The sequence below is a fragment of the Lethenteron reissneri genome, chromosome 34 (genome assembly GCF_015708825.2).
Source record: "Lethenteron reissneri isolate LAM-NWPU_2019-01 chromosome 34, ASM1570882v1, whole genome shotgun sequence".
NCBI lineage: Eukaryota > Metazoa > Chordata > Hyperoartia > Petromyzontiformes > Petromyzontidae > Lethenteron > Lethenteron reissneri.
This window is the reverse complement of record NC_083812.1, coordinates 16584039-16602716: the sequence shown is the minus strand read 5'-3', so window position 1 is coordinate 16602716 and position 18678 is coordinate 16584039. Positions and strand designations below refer to the sequence as shown.

Genomic DNA, 18678 nt, shown 5'->3' with positions numbered 1-18678 from the left:
TCGTTTATTTTCTTATAATACTGGGAATGCTGTTAGAATGTTAGAATGGCCGTTATAATTCTGTAAATGCCTTTATAATGATGTTAAATTGTTATGATAAATATGAGGCCTAATTAACGAAGCCTGCCACTTGCCTTATTGTGAATGTTACTTGTAATTGAATAAGTCGAGTCAGACTTGTACCCATGTAACCTTATTGCGATCTTGAGAGCAAGGATAACGAAATATCTCATCCACAGTTCAGTGTTATGTGTAGTGCTGTACATTTAGGCTGCAGTATGGTGATTACACGATGTGCCCTTATTTAACACAGTAGCTTATTCTCTTGTATAGCTATTCAGTACTAATGTAGGTGCCTGGTCCACCCAATATCTATTGTTGAGTTTCATGTTATCTAAGACAATGTTAGGATGCTGTAGTATTCATTTATTGTATTGATATTTCCAAGTATTAACAGATGCTGTATTTGTGCTGTTTTTCCATCAGTTTTACCTCGTTCAATTAATTAAATACGTTTGGAGTCGGATGTTCACCCTGGCTCTGAAGGTTTATTGAATTCGAGGTTATCTACTCGGATAGTGGTGCAACGCAGCGCACGAGGCCGAGACAGTGAATATGGGGTCGTTACGTCGAATGACAATAGCCTATAGCCCGAGTGTCATGGTGAGGTTATTCGAAGGCGGTTTAATTGCGGGAGGATAGCACAGGGTCTAGGTGTAATAATAAGTAATATTTAAAAAAATACTTTAAAAAAAACACGCATCAATGAAATGTACCCTACTGGTAATGGCAGAACTCCACGACTCCAGGAAGTGAGCCCAAAGCTTGCCATAACGTAAGGGACCGTGGTGATTTACAGGCAATGTCAGATGAGCGTGGACAATTAGACCGAGGCCGAACCATAACATATTAAAAAAAATATTGCTTGCACAAAGGATAGTAACATCTCATCCTGTGTTCTTTGGAATCTAGTATTGCCATCAGTATGACATAAGTATACCAAGTTTGCAGTCGATACCACATTGGGAAGTGGGTTAAAATTGAGTTACAAGATTTGAGGATACGACAACAACAGTGAGTTAAATAAAAGCGTGTAAAATACACGGCCCGCCACTGGTCCTGACCACCCGCAAAGGACGGCCTTCACATGATTTACCAATCTTCTCCGCTAAAATACAAATGTGGTCATTGCACAATGGCTCAATATTATCCCGACGTGACGTGGTGAGCACCGATTTCAATTCAGAGGGCTTCCTAAGACAAAGATCCCCGTCTAGCCTTAACAGACTGTAGGGGCAAGTGCTGTAAGCGAGCACCTATAAAGGCCAGAACGGCACACGAGGGGGGTGTGTGGCCAGCACCACGCCCGGCCGCCTTTGTCTCCCTAGTGGCGATGTTTTTTACGCACCACGCCAGGTACTCATTTGAGGCTGAGTCGACCTAGGGGAGGCCCAGAACCGGTTCAGATAATCGTCACTGGTATTGGCCGTGAGCGGGAATCGAACCCCGGTGGTAAGAGTCGTAGCGCAGCGCACTAACCACTACACTACCGCTCCCCACCCTCACACAAGCACCGCCGTCGCTTTCGAGCCATTGTTTTGCAATCGCCAGGCGCGTGAACATGGCGAACAATAGGGCGCACCTGCTATTGGAGTTCAGGAAATACCGAGATCGATCGATATCGATAACTTCATTGAGATCTATCTCCTCCCGCAACCAACCAAGGAAGAGCGAGGAGGCAGGCTGCGTGTACGTGATGAGCGAGAACGCAGCCGGCTGCTGTCGCTGTTGCCTTTTGCCCAGGCAAAGACGCGACACGTGTGCCGTGGTTGGTGACCCCCGGTTCGTACGCTGCGGCCCCAGGCTGGCCCAGGGCACAGCCGCTCACGCCCTTCACTTGCCAGCAGCAGCAGCTAAAGGCGGCTAACTGGGCATCGCCAGTCGACTACGCGTGCCGTGACTCTAATTAAGGCTGACGTAATGGACGTTGAGGGGGGGGGGGGTTCGCGTTCGGGACAAGCCGGTGGGGGGCGAGGGGGCGGGCGGCAGGAGAGGGATGCGCCCCGCGTGTCGGGAGCTGCTGCTGGCTGGGGGTGGTAGTGGTGGCTGCCTTGTTGACGGCGCCCTGTGTGGGTGACGTAAAAGGAGCCGCCGCTAAATTTATCTGTAGGCGGGGGGCTGAAAAGAGGCGCTCGCAGGCAAAGCGGAGCAGCGCCGCAGAGGAGTCGCCACCTTTGCTGCACCCAAGCGGTCGAGGAAGCCCCCCCGAGTGTGGTGAGCGTCCCGCTTCGCCGCACGCCGAGTCGCTGTCTGCGCGCTGCGGTCACTGTGTTGTGTGAAACTGTGATGCGCGCACCGCCGCGATACGCAGTGCCTCGTGTGCTGCTGCGAAGTGGACTCTGTTGTCCTGTGTCTGTGCGATATGCACTGTGGTGGGAGGTGCGCGGTGTGTTACTGTTCGAAGTGCGCTGTGGTGTGTAAGTGCCCCACCACGTGTACCGCGCCGTTCAGCATTGTGCATGCGTTTTTGCCGAAGTCGCCGATCCCATGCATTGAGATGAAGGTGGAGCTGTTGAAAAGCAAGAGCGATGTGGCGGATCGTGATGATGATAAAGCGTCCATCGCTCGCCCGTGATCTGTGCAGAGCGCAGGCACCTGCACACGGAGATGTGGGACGCTGACGTCTTAAGGTAGAAACGAGGGACTGATGCTCCAGATGGTGCAAGAGGATTACATGTTTACGGGGAGGGAGGAAAAGCAGGAGGATGGATTAATAGATGGGTGGATGGATGGTTGAGTTGTATGGTTAAGCGATGAGTGGATGAATGGATCGCTGGATGCATTCATGGATTGCTGGATTAGTGGATTAAAGGCTTTATGGATGGATAGTTGAGAATGATGAATGGATAAGTGGATGGTTTGGTGAATCAATATATGGCATTGGTGGATGAGCGGATGGAAGGGTGGATGGACTGAAAGGCGGTACAGTAGTAAGTCAACTGCTAGCTGACGCGATAAAAGCGCTGAGAACAACGCGCGTTTTCTTTTGTTTAACCAGGTGGTTAAGTCAAGAGACCAGGATAAGTCTCATTTGCGATAGACCTGGGGTGTTAGTTTGCCAGTAGGGGGCGTCGGTTGCCATGTTCAGTCCGCATCGGGTAATTTTTTAATGTTATCAAAGTTCGGCACACATTGGCCTGCTCTTGCGAATGACGCCAGGGGATATTCAATGTCTTTATGTGAGGCAGACGGCGCATAGGACAGATTGCTGGCGTGGTCATTCCACCCACAGCGATAACACGAGGTCACCCAGACTGAGATTGCGAGCGCGTCTCGAGGGCTGGCTGGGTTCCCGTGGTTGCCGGCCCTATTCTTGTGTGTCGAACTTCTTTCGCACCGTACGTAGCCAAGTAATCGGAGGTGCGACGGAAGGACAACAAACTAAACACAAAAAGGCAGTTTTAAAGGAATTAGATTGTCAATCTAGGTGATGATTTCAAAGTGCATAGCTCCCCAGTGGCTTGATAATATCGGAAGGAAGAGCGTTCCAGACGGCCGCAGAAGCGACCGTCTTTGCTCGATGGCGAGCAGCCAAAAGCTGCTGAGTTGTTCACTGCTCGTGACCTCCACTGAGAAACGAGCAAAAGCTGTCCTCTTGTATTGTGTCGGCCACAAGTAACCGCTCGCTGGGCGCATGGCAACAGTTAAGGGCGCGATACAATGGGGCTCGTGTGTGATGTGTGTGTGTGGTGTAGGGCGCCCTTGCTGTTTCGCTAAGCTCTCGTGTTATTTCGCGTTCAGATTCAGCAGCTGCTGATCTATCTCCTGCGAACGACGGTAGAGGAGTTCGGAGACTACCATAGTTGAGCGAGTGGCATGCTGCTGCTTGCTATTGTTTGCGCCGTCACTGGCACCGTGGCCTCACGCACGCACACGCACGCACATCCAGGCGGTTACGAACCTTCCTCCCATACACCCACTGGGTGTACATAGCACGGATAATGAGGACATCTTTACATTGCAGCATATGGCCGAGTCCACTCCGCGCTACAGGAGTTAACAAGCCCAGGGCAGGCATCGGGCAGTAACATTGGCTCTTTGTGTACACCGCAAAAGCCTGTTCTGTTGCAACATGCACAGCCTCTGAAACCCCAAATAAAGCTTTTGTTCAAAGCGAGTTACCGCTCAAATGAGCATTGAGGCGGTACTCATCTGTTTACGGGCCCTTAGCCGGCGGCAGTAATTCCACATTCCTATGACAGGAATGGGTCTATCCATAGGGCAACCACTGTTGACTTCCCACAGAGTGGTACTCATTTTATGAATAAAATAAATAAAAAGTACACTTTATATCGTTCAATTACAACAGTCAATCCCCAATGCTCATGTTAAATAGCGGTGATTATTAGTTTTCCGGCACGTCCTGTAATCCCATTTTGGTGCCCCGGCAAAGTGTGGAGGAGACGTTTCGACCGCATTCGTTCAGTGTTGGTCGCAGTTCCTGTGGAGTACGCATCGTCAAGCATGTGTTTAATGCACGCATACATCTTCACACGTATGCACGTTTTTGTTTGAGTTCATGCAGATTATATTAATTAAATAAATGTGCATCACCACGCTGGTTATTAACACGGCCTAAATATATAAAACATGCATTAGGCTTAAGAAAAAGGCAAAATTAAGGAAATATATTTTACACGATTAGCGAGGTGCAAACTCCTGTGATTGGACACGTGTGTTGTGTGCATGTGTGTTCAGGATTATCAGTGATTATCAGGTCTCTATTCAACTATTTACGGACAATAATGCCCTAGTTACGGCGTGTATTGCCAATATTTGACCTTGTCCAGCCTTAAGTACAGTCTATTGATTGGTATCCCTCGTTTAGAACCACGCCTGCCCGCCTTTGTCTCCCAAGTGCTGATCTCCACACAAAGAGTGAGGTAGTCAGGGCCGAGTTGATGTGTGATAAAGACACGTTAAGGGACGACGACACGCCGACGTGATGCTTCTTCACATGGCGGAGAATTGAATCCAGGTCACCCTGGATTGTGATATGCAGTGCTCCCATTCACTGTGACACACGCGCACACACATCCACAGCCAACAGCACTGCCTGCGCACCCGGTTATATTTAATTTACCACCAAGTGGTTGGTAGAAAGGACAAAAAGGGGGAATAGAAAACGGAGCCGCTTGGAAATCGCGGGCTGCTGAGTATGCAGCTCCCATGTAAGGCAAGCGGCGTGCACTCTGGAGGAGCGCCGTGCGCGTTTAGATGGTCCCGGTGTAAATTTAGCCGCGGCTATTTCCAGCCTGCGCCCTTATAATATGCGCACTCGCACTCACGTACTCGCCACGCACACACACGCGCGTAATCGTCTCTGCAGACAGCGGAGCAGAATGCTCAGAGAAGCTTCCAGCCAAGGAAAACGAGCCCTCTCAGAGATTAGGAGGCACATTCCTGCAATAAAAGGGCTTGCAATTAGGCATTCAAAATACCTCCCTTACTATGAATCGTTTCCTTGAAGGTTTGGCATCGTTGAAGGAAGGTCGGCAAGGATGGATGCAGATTGGAATATTGATTCTAGTTGTACCAAACACCCCAAGCAGGACTTTGTCTTGTCAATGAATCTTTGCAACACAGTGAAGCCCCTGGCTTTTCTGTGTCAAAACATGTCCCAGTGGCTTAGCTGCCAGCACATATAACCGTGAAGCATTTCCCATCTCTAATGGTGTTGAGATTCCACGTTCCCATGGTTGGAGTCAGTCCAATCCATGGGATTAGTGCCGTTGACTTGATGCAAAATGTAAATAAAGAATAGCGTGCTGCTGGTTGGTGTACAACATTTATTCATTATGCATATATTTTATAAGGGTGTTCATAAGGATAGTAGTGGTGGCATTGATTACAGCATTTATGTAGAAGCCAGAGATACCGATCTCTACTCGTCATGCCGTCTGCGTGGCATGCACGAAGAACTGCACTCCTCTAATTGTACCCTTTGAGTTTCCACACCCACGGCATGCGGGATAAAACCAGAAGCCTCCAACCAATCTGCATCATTTGGCAGTGAGCATTGGTGTGGGAACATTGGGGGCAAACAAAGCAGCCACCTCGCCCCGCATGCCTCCACAAACTTTGGGAATGGGCTCAAACTGTATCTCGTGTCCCCCCCCCCCCCTCTTCAATATATTTCATGGGTCACCCGACGGCTACGCCATACGGGCCCCCCATGGCCCCTATACTTACGCTTCTAAATTCGGATTCGTATCGACGGGCATGCCAAATGGTGCAGTTTTGTAAGGTGCATCAGAAGGGTGATTACAAGTTCATGAAACACGTGTTACCATTTCTGTTCTAGTTTTGTCAAATCCAGTTTTGGAATTGACTTGGGCCATCTTTTGTCCCAGTCAATACATCGAGTGCCACCTTTGTGGGGATGTAAAAGTGTTTTTCCTACAGATAAATGCAACCCTGCCATAAGAATGTGAAAATTCGATAATTGGTGAGAGCTTCATACAGAAATTAACATCACCTCAATGCTCACTTATGAAAATAAACCGTATTTACTTATTAAATAAAATCATTGATGGTGCAGTTTACGTTTGAATTTCTCTGAATCTTTGTGCGTATGATGATAAAATGAATGAATAACTCCAGTTATGTATCTCAGTTCATGTGCCTATTTATCGTGTTTCATATGCATCTTATGTCATGATCAGGGATCAAATGCAAAACAGAGGTATCACATTGACTGCACCTTTGATTAGCACGGTTGGCTACGTACAGTGCGAAATAAGTTCATCATACATACGTACATACAGTGAGGGAAAAAGTATTTGATCCCCTGCTGATTTTGTACGTTTTCCCACTGACAAAGAAATGATCAGTCTATTATTTTAATGGTAGGTTTATTTGAACAGTGAGAGACAGAATAACAACAACACAATCCAGAAAAACGCATGTCAAAAATTTTATAAATTGATTTGCATTTTAATGAGGGAAATAAGTATTTGACCCCCTCTCAATCAGAAAGATTTCTGGCTCGCAGGTGTCTTTTATACAGGCAACGAGCTGAGATTAGGAGCACACTCTTAAAGGGAGTGCTCCTAATCTCAGCTTGTTACCTGTATAAAAGACACCTGTTCACTGAAGCAATCAATCAATCAATCAGATTACAAACTCTCCACCATGGCCAAGACCAAAGAGCACTCCAAGGATGTCAGGGACAAGATTGGAGACCTACACAAGGCTGGAATGGGCTACAAGACCCTCGCCAATCAGCTTGGTGAGAAGGTGACAACAGTTGGTGCGATTATTCGCAAATGGAAGAAACACAAAAGAATTGTCAATCTCCCTCGGCCTGGGGCTCCATGCAAGATCTCACCTCGTGGAGTTGCAATGATCATGAGAACGGTGAGGAATCAGCCCAGAACTACACGGGAGGATCTTGTCAGTGATCTCAAGGCAGCTGGGACCATAGTCACCAAGAAAACAGTTGGTAACACACTCTGCCGTGAAGGACTGAAATCCTGCAATGCCCGCAAGGTCCCCCTGCTCAAGAAAGCACATATACATGCCCGTCTGAAGTTTGCCAATGAACATCTGAATGATTCAGAGGACAACTGGGTGAAAGTGTTGTGGTCAGATGAGACCAAAATGGAGCTCTTTGGCATCAACTCAACTCGCCGTGTTTGGAGGTAGAGGAATCCTCCCTATGACCCCAAGAACACCATCCCCACCGTCAAACATGGAGGTGGAAACATGCTTTGGGGTTGTTTTTCTGCTAAGGGGACAGGACAACTTCACCGCATCAAAGGGACGATGGACGGGGCCATGTACCGTCAAATCTTGGGTGAGAACCTCCTTCCCTCAGCCAGGGCATTGAAGATGGGTCGTGGATGGGTATTCCAGCATGACAATGACCCAAAACACACGGCCAAGGCAACAAAGGAGTGGCTCAAGAAGAAGCACATTAAGGTCCTGGAGTGGTCTAGCCAGTCTCCAGACCTTAATCCCATAGAAAATCTGTGGAGGGAGCTGAAGGTTCGAGTTGCCAAACATCAGCCTCGAAACTTTAATGACTTGGAGAAGATCTGCAAAGAGGAGTGGGACAAAATCCCTCCTGAGATGTGTGCAAACCTGGTGGCCAACTACAAGAAACGACTGACCTCTGTGATTGCCAACAAGGGTTTTGCCACCAAGTACTAAGTCATGTTTTGCAGAGGGGTCAAATACTTATTTCCCTCATTAAACATTTTTGACATGCGTTTTCTGGATTGTTTTGTTGTTATTCTGTCTCTCACTGTTCAAATAAACATACCATTACAATTATAGACTGATCATTTCTTTATCAGTGGGCAAACGTACAAAATCAGCAGGGGATCAAATACTTTTTTCCCTCACTGTATGACTGAAGAAAGTAAATTGGCTTGGGCAGAGCACATCTCCTCTGGAAGGGATTACGAGTAGTGGACTATCTCTGGGATAGAATGGCAGCCCAAGGAGAGAACACATCCAACAGAACGGCCACCGTGGAGATGGAGCATTGGGATCACTGGATTCTATGGGATGGTAATGGCATGGGGAAATTCACATCCAGCAGTGGATTGATCATGCCTGGTCATGATCATTAATAGTGTTTATCTCGGATATTGCTTGAGCATGAGATGTATTCTGTCACTGTGGTTTACCTGCTAAAGTAAAGGGTACAACTATGACTGCCATATAAGACACCAGTAATTGGAAGGTTGAAAGTTAACATTCCAATAGGGGCCAGCCCTTTATGCCTCTGAGTTGACTAAATTAATAACACTTTATAGAATGTTAACAATGGCTCAAATATGCATTGAGTCAAGCCTGCCATAGGAATATGAGATTTCCATCATTGGCTCTGGTTGTCAATGAGAATGAGCACTTGCACATTCCAATTTGAAGAAGTCGCGTTGACCTTTTAAACTATTACTACAGTGCAACAATTCAATATATAAGAATCTAGATCAATGTGAGGCCAGTTTGTGATTCCTCTGAGGTCTCCCAGACAGGTCAGCTGAGGGCCTTGCGTGAGTGACACTGATAGGGGGTGGTGGTGGTGATGGTGGTGTGGGGAGGCCAGGCTGGGATGGGTGTTGGGAGCAGGGAGGGAGGGAGCAGGAGGCAATGTTCAGGGTTAAAGTTGTTTCACTGATCCCCGTGTCAGTGAGGCGGCAGCACCCCGTGGGTCTCAGGTCTCTATGCCAAGAAGCGGGGGGGGGGGGGGGGGGGGACAGCTCGTCTGCGAGATTCCATCGCTCACAACGTGGTCACACAGAGAATTCACAGTGACTCACAGTGGCAGCAGAGCCTATTTGAGGCCAGGCAGGTGCTTCCCTTAACCCTGACTCAGTTTCCCAAGCGAGCGCGTTGTCCCCATGATTGAGAGAAATGCTCCTTTGAAAAAGGTGTTTGCAGGTGACGCGCTGTCATGCCGCCCCCCCCCCCCCCCCCCCCCCACTGCACTGAGTACATGCTTCATGTGAATTCATCGTTGAGGATTTCGTTAATTCTTATTAAGTGGCAGCCGGGCGCTAGACTACACAGCCGTGTCGTCTGCAGGGCACCACCACCACCTCACCCCACAACACACTCTGCAGCAACAGTAGCAACGACTAAATTTCAGAAATCCCCCCCCCCCACCCCATAATTGTGGTGAAGATTATGTCTGCATCACCTGCCACCCCTTCATGTTTCTCCTGGTGATAGTGTGCCAACAAGAACCGATACTTTTTGCAACATACAATAAAGCGGGTTTTGTTGGAGGTCATCAACAAATTGTAGTTATTTACAGGTGAACCACCGCAGGTTGTTTTATATATATGTAAAGACAATTATTCCCTACTCAAATTGGCATTGAGGCTATGCTCGATACTGTTTATAGCCCTGAGACAATGGTGAAAATTCCCCAGTGCTATGGCATGGACAAGTTTATAACAACCATTGTTCACTTCCTCACAACACGGTACTCTTGTATCAATCCCAGAGGGATGATGGGATGAATCAAACCCCACCCAGGATGTGAACTCACAACCTTCTGATTGTGAGCTTTTCTACCACTGAGCCGCCTGGCAGCCGGATGTTTGGACAACGAGACTTAATATTCCAACACACGATGCACACACACACATACACCATTTTCTATAGATGATAGGCAATGCCAGACTTTTGGAGGTAACTGATTAGCCACTGGATTTAAAGCCAGTGGAAAGAATGTGAGGATTGTGGGGTCGTGTGTTCTATGAGTGTCTGCATTACATTTCGCAAAACCCTTTGCTTGATTTTGCAAAACATGGGTGATTTTCATCTGGAACGGACCTCTTTATATTTAACAGCGGCGGGCGTTGTAGTACCGCACGTTTTGATTCTGCCTTTTAAAGGAAATCTGTTTTTAAAATGTTGGCGCTCTCAAAAAGGCAAAGCCTCCTCTCAATGGCTTTCTTGTTGGGGTCAATCAATGGTAGCCACTGTTGGGCCGTGGTCTCTGACTTGCGCTGTCGAGGTAAAGGAGCCACTTTGTGATGTCTGCGGTGCTGCTGGCAGTGTTGTTGCAATCTCGCGATGGATTCTGTGTCTGTCCAGGAGCGACTTGGGTTCAGCCACTTAATGGAATGTGAGCACCTGCCATTGCACAACACTCGCACAATTAACTTGTGCCAGTTAACAATTTACCTGAGAGGTTTCATAGTAGGTGTGTAGACGTTTATAATTATGTACATTTGTCAAGTTTATACCAGCGGTTCATTGCCTGTCTTGCATGAAGTTAACCTGCTTCATCCTGGACATACTGCAGCCATGAAGGGTGCCCATTCTGTATACAATGTGAAAGAAGTTAAAAGTGCATACATATTATCACCACACATTATCAGTCCGTATATTAAAAGAGAATACTTCTATGGAGGGAGACTAAATGTTAAGAAAAACAGAATGTCTCAGTCAATATGTAATAGCTAATGTGTTGTAAAGACTCACTTATTTAAGTTAAACTTTTCATGTCATTTGCACATACAACTACATGTTCAGATTGCTAACTGGTCTTTCAAACAGCCATTGAATAGTTCTTGAAATATATCCCCACAGCTGTTCTGTCTCAGAGGTCAGGTGTCATTGTTTGTCGTGTGGATTCTGTATTTGAATATCTGAACTGGTTCCTGCCCTCTCCGAGGTAGTCTCAGCCTTAAATGAGCACCTGGTACTGTGAATAAACGCATACTCTGAGGAGACGAAGGCGGTGATAGCCAGGCGTAGCACCTATCCCCACCACCCCTTCATGTGCCGTGATGACCTTCATCAGTGCGCATGAGCAGCAGCGCTCCCCCGCACTCTGTGTTGTCAACTACAGACGGGGTCTTTGTCTGTGTGTTTGTCTTTGTCTGCAGTCCTGGCCAGAGCTGAATCATGAGCAACTATGCAGTGACGCTGCACGGGCCCGCACCATGGGGCTTCCGGTTGCAGGGTGGGAAGGATTTCAACATGCCTCTCACCATCTCGCGGGTAAGACCTCGCTCATTACTCACCGACTCACTCACAGATCCACTCGCCCACCCACCAACTCACGCACTGACTACCCTCTCACCCACTCACTCACATAACCACTAATCCTTCCACGCAATCTCACCCTCCTACCCATAACCTGGCTTTTGCCAGTGATCACCCGTAACCCTTCTGTAGGGCACAGGGCCCTTTGTGGCCGCAGGTTTATATAGAGAACGAGGCCTCCTGTGAGCCACAAGGTTTAGTGTGTCTCTTGTGTGTACATGCGTGAGCAGTGCCCTTGTATATGAGTGTGTGGGTGCTGTGCGTGGGTGCACATATTTGTAGTGTGCAATGGTCAGCGCACTGCATTGAAATTCCCAACGACCTCATTTAAATTCTGAGACAACGCCTGTGAGTTGGAAGTGTCTTCGAAACCTCTCTTGGGCCTCTCGTAGATTAACTTAAAATGAAGACGAGTGCATGCTGCAGTGTGTGATCATCATTGTGGGTAGGCAAAGGAGGCCTGGTGTGGTGTACCCTCAAACACCCCCTCATGTATTGTGCCGGCCTCCGTAGCTGTTCACAAATAGAAATCACCCCAGCAGTCTGTGAAACTGCATGGGAACCAGTGTGTGTATTTATGTCCGCTCTGCTGCACACCTGATGTGAAAGCCTGTAGACAAACGCTGGGAAGAGCCCAAAAGGATCGTTGCTTTGCCTGACACCAGTACAATCACCAGCAGCTAGGTTCGACTTGGGAAAGGTGAGGGATTAGCCAGGTTACTTATCAGCCGTGTGTAAATGTACAATATGCGTAAGCTTACATTTACTCGTCATATTTGTTGATTTATATTTGTTGATATAAAAAAAAACTATACAGATGTTTTTGCTAAACTTTATATTCTTCATGAGGCACCACATTGAAAAATGACGTCTTCAACCGAGAGTAATCACCTCTGTTGTGTTCTCTGTGCTGAAGAAGGGCTGCTTCCTGAAGCATTAGCTTAGTGAAATTCTTGCCCTGTATATTAACAATGTAGTGTTTTATAGTGATAAGGATGGTGAATCGTTCTCATCCATGCGCTAAAAAGTGTTAATCAGGTGACAGGGTGGTGCAGTGCTAACATGTGTGCCTCGCAGAAAGAAGGAAGGGCCTACGTTTGATTCCCAATTCATAATCCTCTTTGCGTGGAGTTTCAATGTTCTCCTCCCCTGTTTTGCAATGGGTTTCCTCCAGATTCTCCGGTTTCATGCCATGGTTTAAAAAAACACACACAACAGAACTGGTTTTGGTCAAAACATCCCAATGCGGAATAATTACCTGCAAATCACTCAATTTGGACTACACACTAACACACAGCAGTAACATTGCCCCGCTACTGCAAAAGCTTGGCAGGACCATCCAAAAAAGAGTCTTGAGACTGAGTGAGGCGTTCCTGGGTAAACAAGCACGATACAACGAATAATAACATACACTTATGTAAACCGCGTTTGATTATTTAACATTTTGTGGACGTTGGTCTGCTATCACGTGCGCTCATTGTGTTGAGAAATCCACTTTGCGTCCTCTGCTTTGCGCTCAGTGAGATCTAATGAAGTATTCATGCTGAGCATAAAGGTGAATCACCACATGTATCTGCAAGCAACACCTGGCAGCCAGTGGTGCCCCGGGCCCATCCTAGAGGCCCATGTCGAGCACTGTGTCACCCAGTCTGTACACTGCAGTTACTCACAAAATAATAGCGTTGGCTCATCGAGCGGAGAAATGAGTGACAGTGCCGATTGAGATCTCTTAACGCCGTGACAACAACAGCTGCTCGCTAAGTGTGGGGTTGCAGAAATGCACAAATTTGTTCGCTCCTGCAGCATTCAGGTCCACCTCTGCATCGCCTCGATGATCTTTTAAAATGTGACATTTGGTTCCTGGAACAATGCTGAAGGTATAAAAATATTAACACTAGGAACCCGTATTTGTCAAATTGGCAGCGCAAAAGGCTACAGTGGCGGCAGCTGTTTCTGTGGCTTCAATTGTAATGAACAGCCCTGTATGGGCCGTTGAATTGCCAAGCATTTCGGAGAGACGCTCCATTCGCTGTTTGTGATTCGGAACGTGGGCCAACAGCCGCACACGTAATCCCGGCGCCGTTGTGCACATTGTGGGGGTTCGGTTGCATGTGTGCCTCCGGTGTGCGGACGTGGCGTGTCCAGGCTCGATCGACAAGGCGAGCAGTCACCTCGGATGAATGTCCCAGATTCCCACCGCTGGCACAAGTATGCTCGTGTGTGTGTGTGCGCAAGCTTCAGAGAGTTGAGGCCGATGAGTGATATTGTGTTTGGGGGAGGTCATGGGGGATGAAAGCCCCTCTGTCAGATGTGCACCGTACATGGGCACGTTGAAGAGTTCGTGGGGTGATTAAGTAACCGTTGATGGGGGTGAGAGAAATCAGATACTTTTTGCATTTAAAATATGTTTAAGTCATTCTTATATTCTGTTCCCAAATAAGGTGTATATGCAGCATCACCTGATTCACCAGGTCATTGTTACAAGCAGGCCTTGTCACTATGAGGCTTGGCACCTGGTGAGTTAGCGTGGACAAAGAGCAATCAGGCAACGTCAATTTTTTTGCGCTAAACTAGTAAAATCTCCCTCGGAAATTCTCGCCGTGTTACAACAGCCTAAGTACAGATTGCGATGGAAAAAAACCTTCTGTGAGAGGAACTTGCTGTGAAGACACTGGGGAATATTAGAGCAAAACGCAATGAGCCAACTGAGCAACTTTTTCCACTGCACAGTTCCAGAATGAGCTTTCAGAAGCCACGCGATCGCTGGCGGCAAAGCATCGGTGCGGAAGGAAACTAAAGGACCATGAAGGGGACCCTCATTAGGGACTAGTAGCTGAACTACCACGGACGTAACACATTAATTTGGCAATCGTTTTGGCTGCACTTCGTGATCCAGGGCTTTAATCGCTTGCGATGCGTAACTGCCTACTAATTCGCATTTGAACGGAGATGAGCAAATGTGAAAAGGTGCATTGCAGTGAATAACCTCTCCGTATAATGACATTTTAAATCCATGCTCTGTATCTCCAAATGTATATAAGCTCTCCATTGGGACGTGTGACATTTTACAGAGAGTGAGCAATGGAGGGGGGAGTAAAGAACACAGCTGTTGTCCCTCGAGCTATCACATTAGCGCCACTGGTGTACGTATCTGGCGTACGTATGCCCTGAGGGGGAGCCACGTTTTTAAGACCATCCATGGGAGAAATGTAATATATACACAGAGGAGCAGTGGTGCATTAGTTAACACTGTGCTGTGAACTCTGTGCACTAAGTTCCGATTCCCAGAACCCAGGGCAAGCGGTATCTCAACCTATTTTGCATTCCTCTCTTTGGTCAAAGTATGATCAAACAACGCCTTTGTTTGATAGCCTGGAAAGGCCTTCATCCAGCAGTGGATTTACAAGGGGCTGTATATTTTATGTACACGCATGTAGTGAGCATATACATGAGTGAAAGTTGCTTCAGGCGTGCGGAAGAATGGTCTATAGCAGAGCACTTGGATACTATCACAATAGTGTGTGCTCTCAGCTTTAATGATTTTCTGAGTGGTAATGTGGCTGGCAGTGGATTAAGTGAGGAGGTGTGGAGTCATGGCCCCGTCACCAAGGACACTGTTTACTCCGTGTGTGAAAGGTGTTTGCGAGTGATGGGGCAGTATTGTGCTACGAGCCTGGTAAGCCGAGTTCGACTCCCGCCCTTGTCTAACATGGGTGGTACGTTGCATCAGAACTGTGCCTGTTGTGTTTAATCACCAGCACTGGGGAGACGCACCACCCCTTTTATGGCATCGTTGCTAATAGGTGCTCGCTAACAGTACTTCCGATTAGCACCTCCGATTAGTACGCTTGGCTACGTATACCGTGTGAAAGAAGTTCAACATATATACATACTTGCTCTCACAGTGTAGTTATAAACTGGACGTTGTGTTTAGGGTGTGTGTGTGTGCAGTGTAGTGGTTAGCGCGCTGTGCTACAAATTGGGCAATCCCAGTTCGATTCCCGCTCACGGCCAATAAAAGTGACGTATATCTGAACCGGTCCAGGGCCTCTCCTCGATTGACTCAGCCTCAAATGAGTCACTAGGCAGACAACGGCGGCCGGGCGTGATGCTGGCCACCCACCACCTCGTGTGCCGTGCCGGCCTTCATAGGTGCTTGCTAACAGCACTTGCCCCAACAGTCTGTTAAGGCTACACAGGAGACGTTTGCCTTTGTAGTACAGACTACATTGCACCTGCCCCTGTTTGGGCTTGCTGACTAACCCCTTGCGAGCCGCTCAGACAGCCTCTCTGACAACGGCCGCTTTGTTCTATTGAAATATGCATGAGGAGCGCTTGTTAAATAATCTCGTAATTCTCTCTCCGTGGCATGAAAGCTGATGCGTCGTAGTTAAAATACTGTATATGTTTATTAATGTAGGCAATTCAATTGCCGATAGGTAATATAACGTTTAAAATGTGAAGGGAAATATATATAATAATAATTGCGCCCATTATTCAAGTGAACAAATTAAATGCCTGCTGGTGGTTAACGCTAATTGGTGGGATCATGGCTCAGTTGCTTTTTCAAAGCGGTGAGTGTGTATGTTCCACACGTTGCTGCCTACACTCAGTTCTATCATTTGTGCTGCTGTGTGCAATTACGTAGGTTTGTCTTACTCCATAATTGTTGTGTGTTCACTATCTGCAGTACTTCATGAAAACACATCTCAGCAATGTACATGCGTGTTTTATATATGTTACCACACTTTACATGTACCACTGGGTGTTTCTTGCAATCGAAGATCGCACCGGCTGTTGGGATGGGCATGATTTTCCAAGCTCTTTCGAGTCGGTAGCCCAACTACAGGGTCAGCTCTTGAGTTGCCCGGTGTGGACAAAGGCCGAGGGCAATGTGTGCCCAATGTCCACACAACATGAAAAGAGCGGGGTCAGATGGCCAGTGCTGAACGTGCGGTGCCCGGGAGCCGTATGCCGGATATCCAGAGGCGCAGCTATGGGGGAGGGGGGTACGTGGCAGCGTTATGCGATGCATAGCGGCCCAGTCGGCCACAATGGCGCCCCGAATCAACAGATATAAACAAGTAAAAATATTTTAAGAAGATTTTTTTTTAGTATGAGAACTATATATATATCATTGTATACGGGGTTAAAAACATTTGTAGCTATTTCAGTAAAAGTGTATCGGGGGGGGGGGGGGAAGGAGCGGGCACTGGCGGAGCTAGTGTGGGGGGGGGGTAGGGTGGCACGTGCCCCCTAAATGATCCGACCGAAATCTCTAATTTCGATCAGATCATTGGGGTTTATTAGTAATACATTGGCATTTTTCGACCCCCACTGCCACTGTGTAGCATAGTATTATGTGCCAGGGACTCTATGAGATGACAGGACAATAGTCTGAGTCCATAATTGGCAATAAGTAAAGGCAAAGCAGTTATAAGTGACTCAGAATTGTGCGCAGTTGCGTATACAGTGCACTACTTCCCTGAAGGCATTCACCTTCAGCGAGCGCGATGCCGATCACAGTTCTAATTCGACCCTCAATCGATGGCTGCGCCAGTGCCGCACACGCGTCGAATAAAAAGCAAGGGACAAGTCCTTACTTACTAACAACTAGTATAATTTTTCATTGCTGGAGGGGTTGCCCCCCCTACCTGAAAAGCCTGGCTCCGCCATTGGGAGGGGGGCCCACATTCGTGCATCTTGGATAGCCCCGTTGAAATAGGTCGTTGCCGATGTTCACACAAAATTTAAAGAGCGGAGTCAGATGGGCAGTGCCAAATGTGCGTTATGGTGCCCAGTTTGGCACGCGTGACTAGGCGGGAACCGTGTGCCCTTCCTGCTGCTCGCGAGCGGCGCTCCTTCACATGTCCTCAAATCCGATCCCGTCTCTTTCCACCGCGTGCAGATAAGCCCGGGTAGCAAAGCGGCTCAGGCCACCGTGGTGCCCGGGGACGTGGTGCTGCAGATCGACGGCACACCCACTGACAGCATGACGCACCTGGAGGCGCAGACGAAGATCAAGAACAGCGTGGGCAATCTGCGCCTCACCCTGCAGCGGTGAGGCACGCCGCCGTGTCTCCACCACTGGAGACACTTGTTTCTCGTTATGTTAATGTAGAACGGTCGGTCACATTCTAGGTTAACATAATGATCATCATTCCAGCTCCACCCCAAGTCTGCTCAATCGACAGACAGCAGCAACTAATGGGCCGTGTTCAACATCACAGCACCGCAGTCACAGTCGCCAGAGGGCCACATTCACAATTACCGTGCTGCTGCTGCATGTAAACATACACATTACAGTAACACAATCTAAAACACAGCAAGCTTTCAAACTCATGTGTCAAATGTTATAGGCAATACAACTACAAAAAAGCTAACGTTTAGTCGAGTCTTTGGCCTTCTGGATCAATGTTTTCTCGCCATGTAAGTTTAAATAACACTATTGTTTTTGTAAACAGATGATGAGAGCTTCGCAACGATGTTGCTGAAGCACCCCTGACCATAATTTTATTGCATTTTATTCTCGGTAACGAAGCGTCAATCTCAAGTCATGAAGTCAGAGTCACATAGCCTACACGTGTGTGTCTGCAAGATGAAAGCCACGTATTATTTTGGGTGTGTGTTCCATGAATCCATAATTGAGGGCACTTCAGCGAAAATCATCTGGCGGGTTTCATCCAGATCACTTTTAAAATTGTAGAACGTTTGATAATGTTTGTGGCTGCTGGTTTTGAAGAGTTGCGGGGGTATCGCACTGAGATTATAGATTGGAATATTCCTTTCTGTATAATTTTTTTACAAAAATATGCTAATGCTCTCTATCATCACGAATGGGGCAAATAATTATCAAAGAATTGCATTGGCCCATTTTTTTAAGATGTGAATGTCGCCCCATGCGAGAGACATGCGATTACTTGGTATAAAGATGATGGCTATGAGGAGGCAATGCATGCAGGCTGCTGACCAGGACGTGAGAGTGTGTGTGTGAAGTTTGCGCACTCGCACAGTTATGTGGCAGGGCATCTCACAGCAAATCCCCAATTGGGGTGCCTTTCTGTGGAGTTTGTATGTTCCCTCTGTTCTGCTGGAGTTCACTGG

General features: G+C 47.5%; 1 protein-coding gene across 7 annotated transcripts in view; it reads left to right on the top strand.

Moving 5' to 3' along the window:
* Positions 1-2098: 2098 nt before the first annotated feature.
* LOC133350747 (PDZ and LIM domain protein 7-like) overlaps positions 2099-18678 on the top strand; it is a 61093-nt gene continuing 44513 nt past the window's right edge. For all 7 annotated transcript variants that reach the window (XM_061565471.1, XM_061565472.1, XM_061565468.1 and 4 more), the window contains exons 1-3: positions 2099-2274; positions 11415-11529; positions 17483-17634. In XM_061565471.1, the coding sequence (XP_061421455.1) occupies positions 11434-11529; positions 17483-17634 (248 nt within the window). In that variant the 5' untranslated portion in view covers positions 2099-2274; positions 11415-11433. The remainder of the gene's footprint in view (positions 2275-11414; positions 11530-17482; positions 17635-18678) is intronic.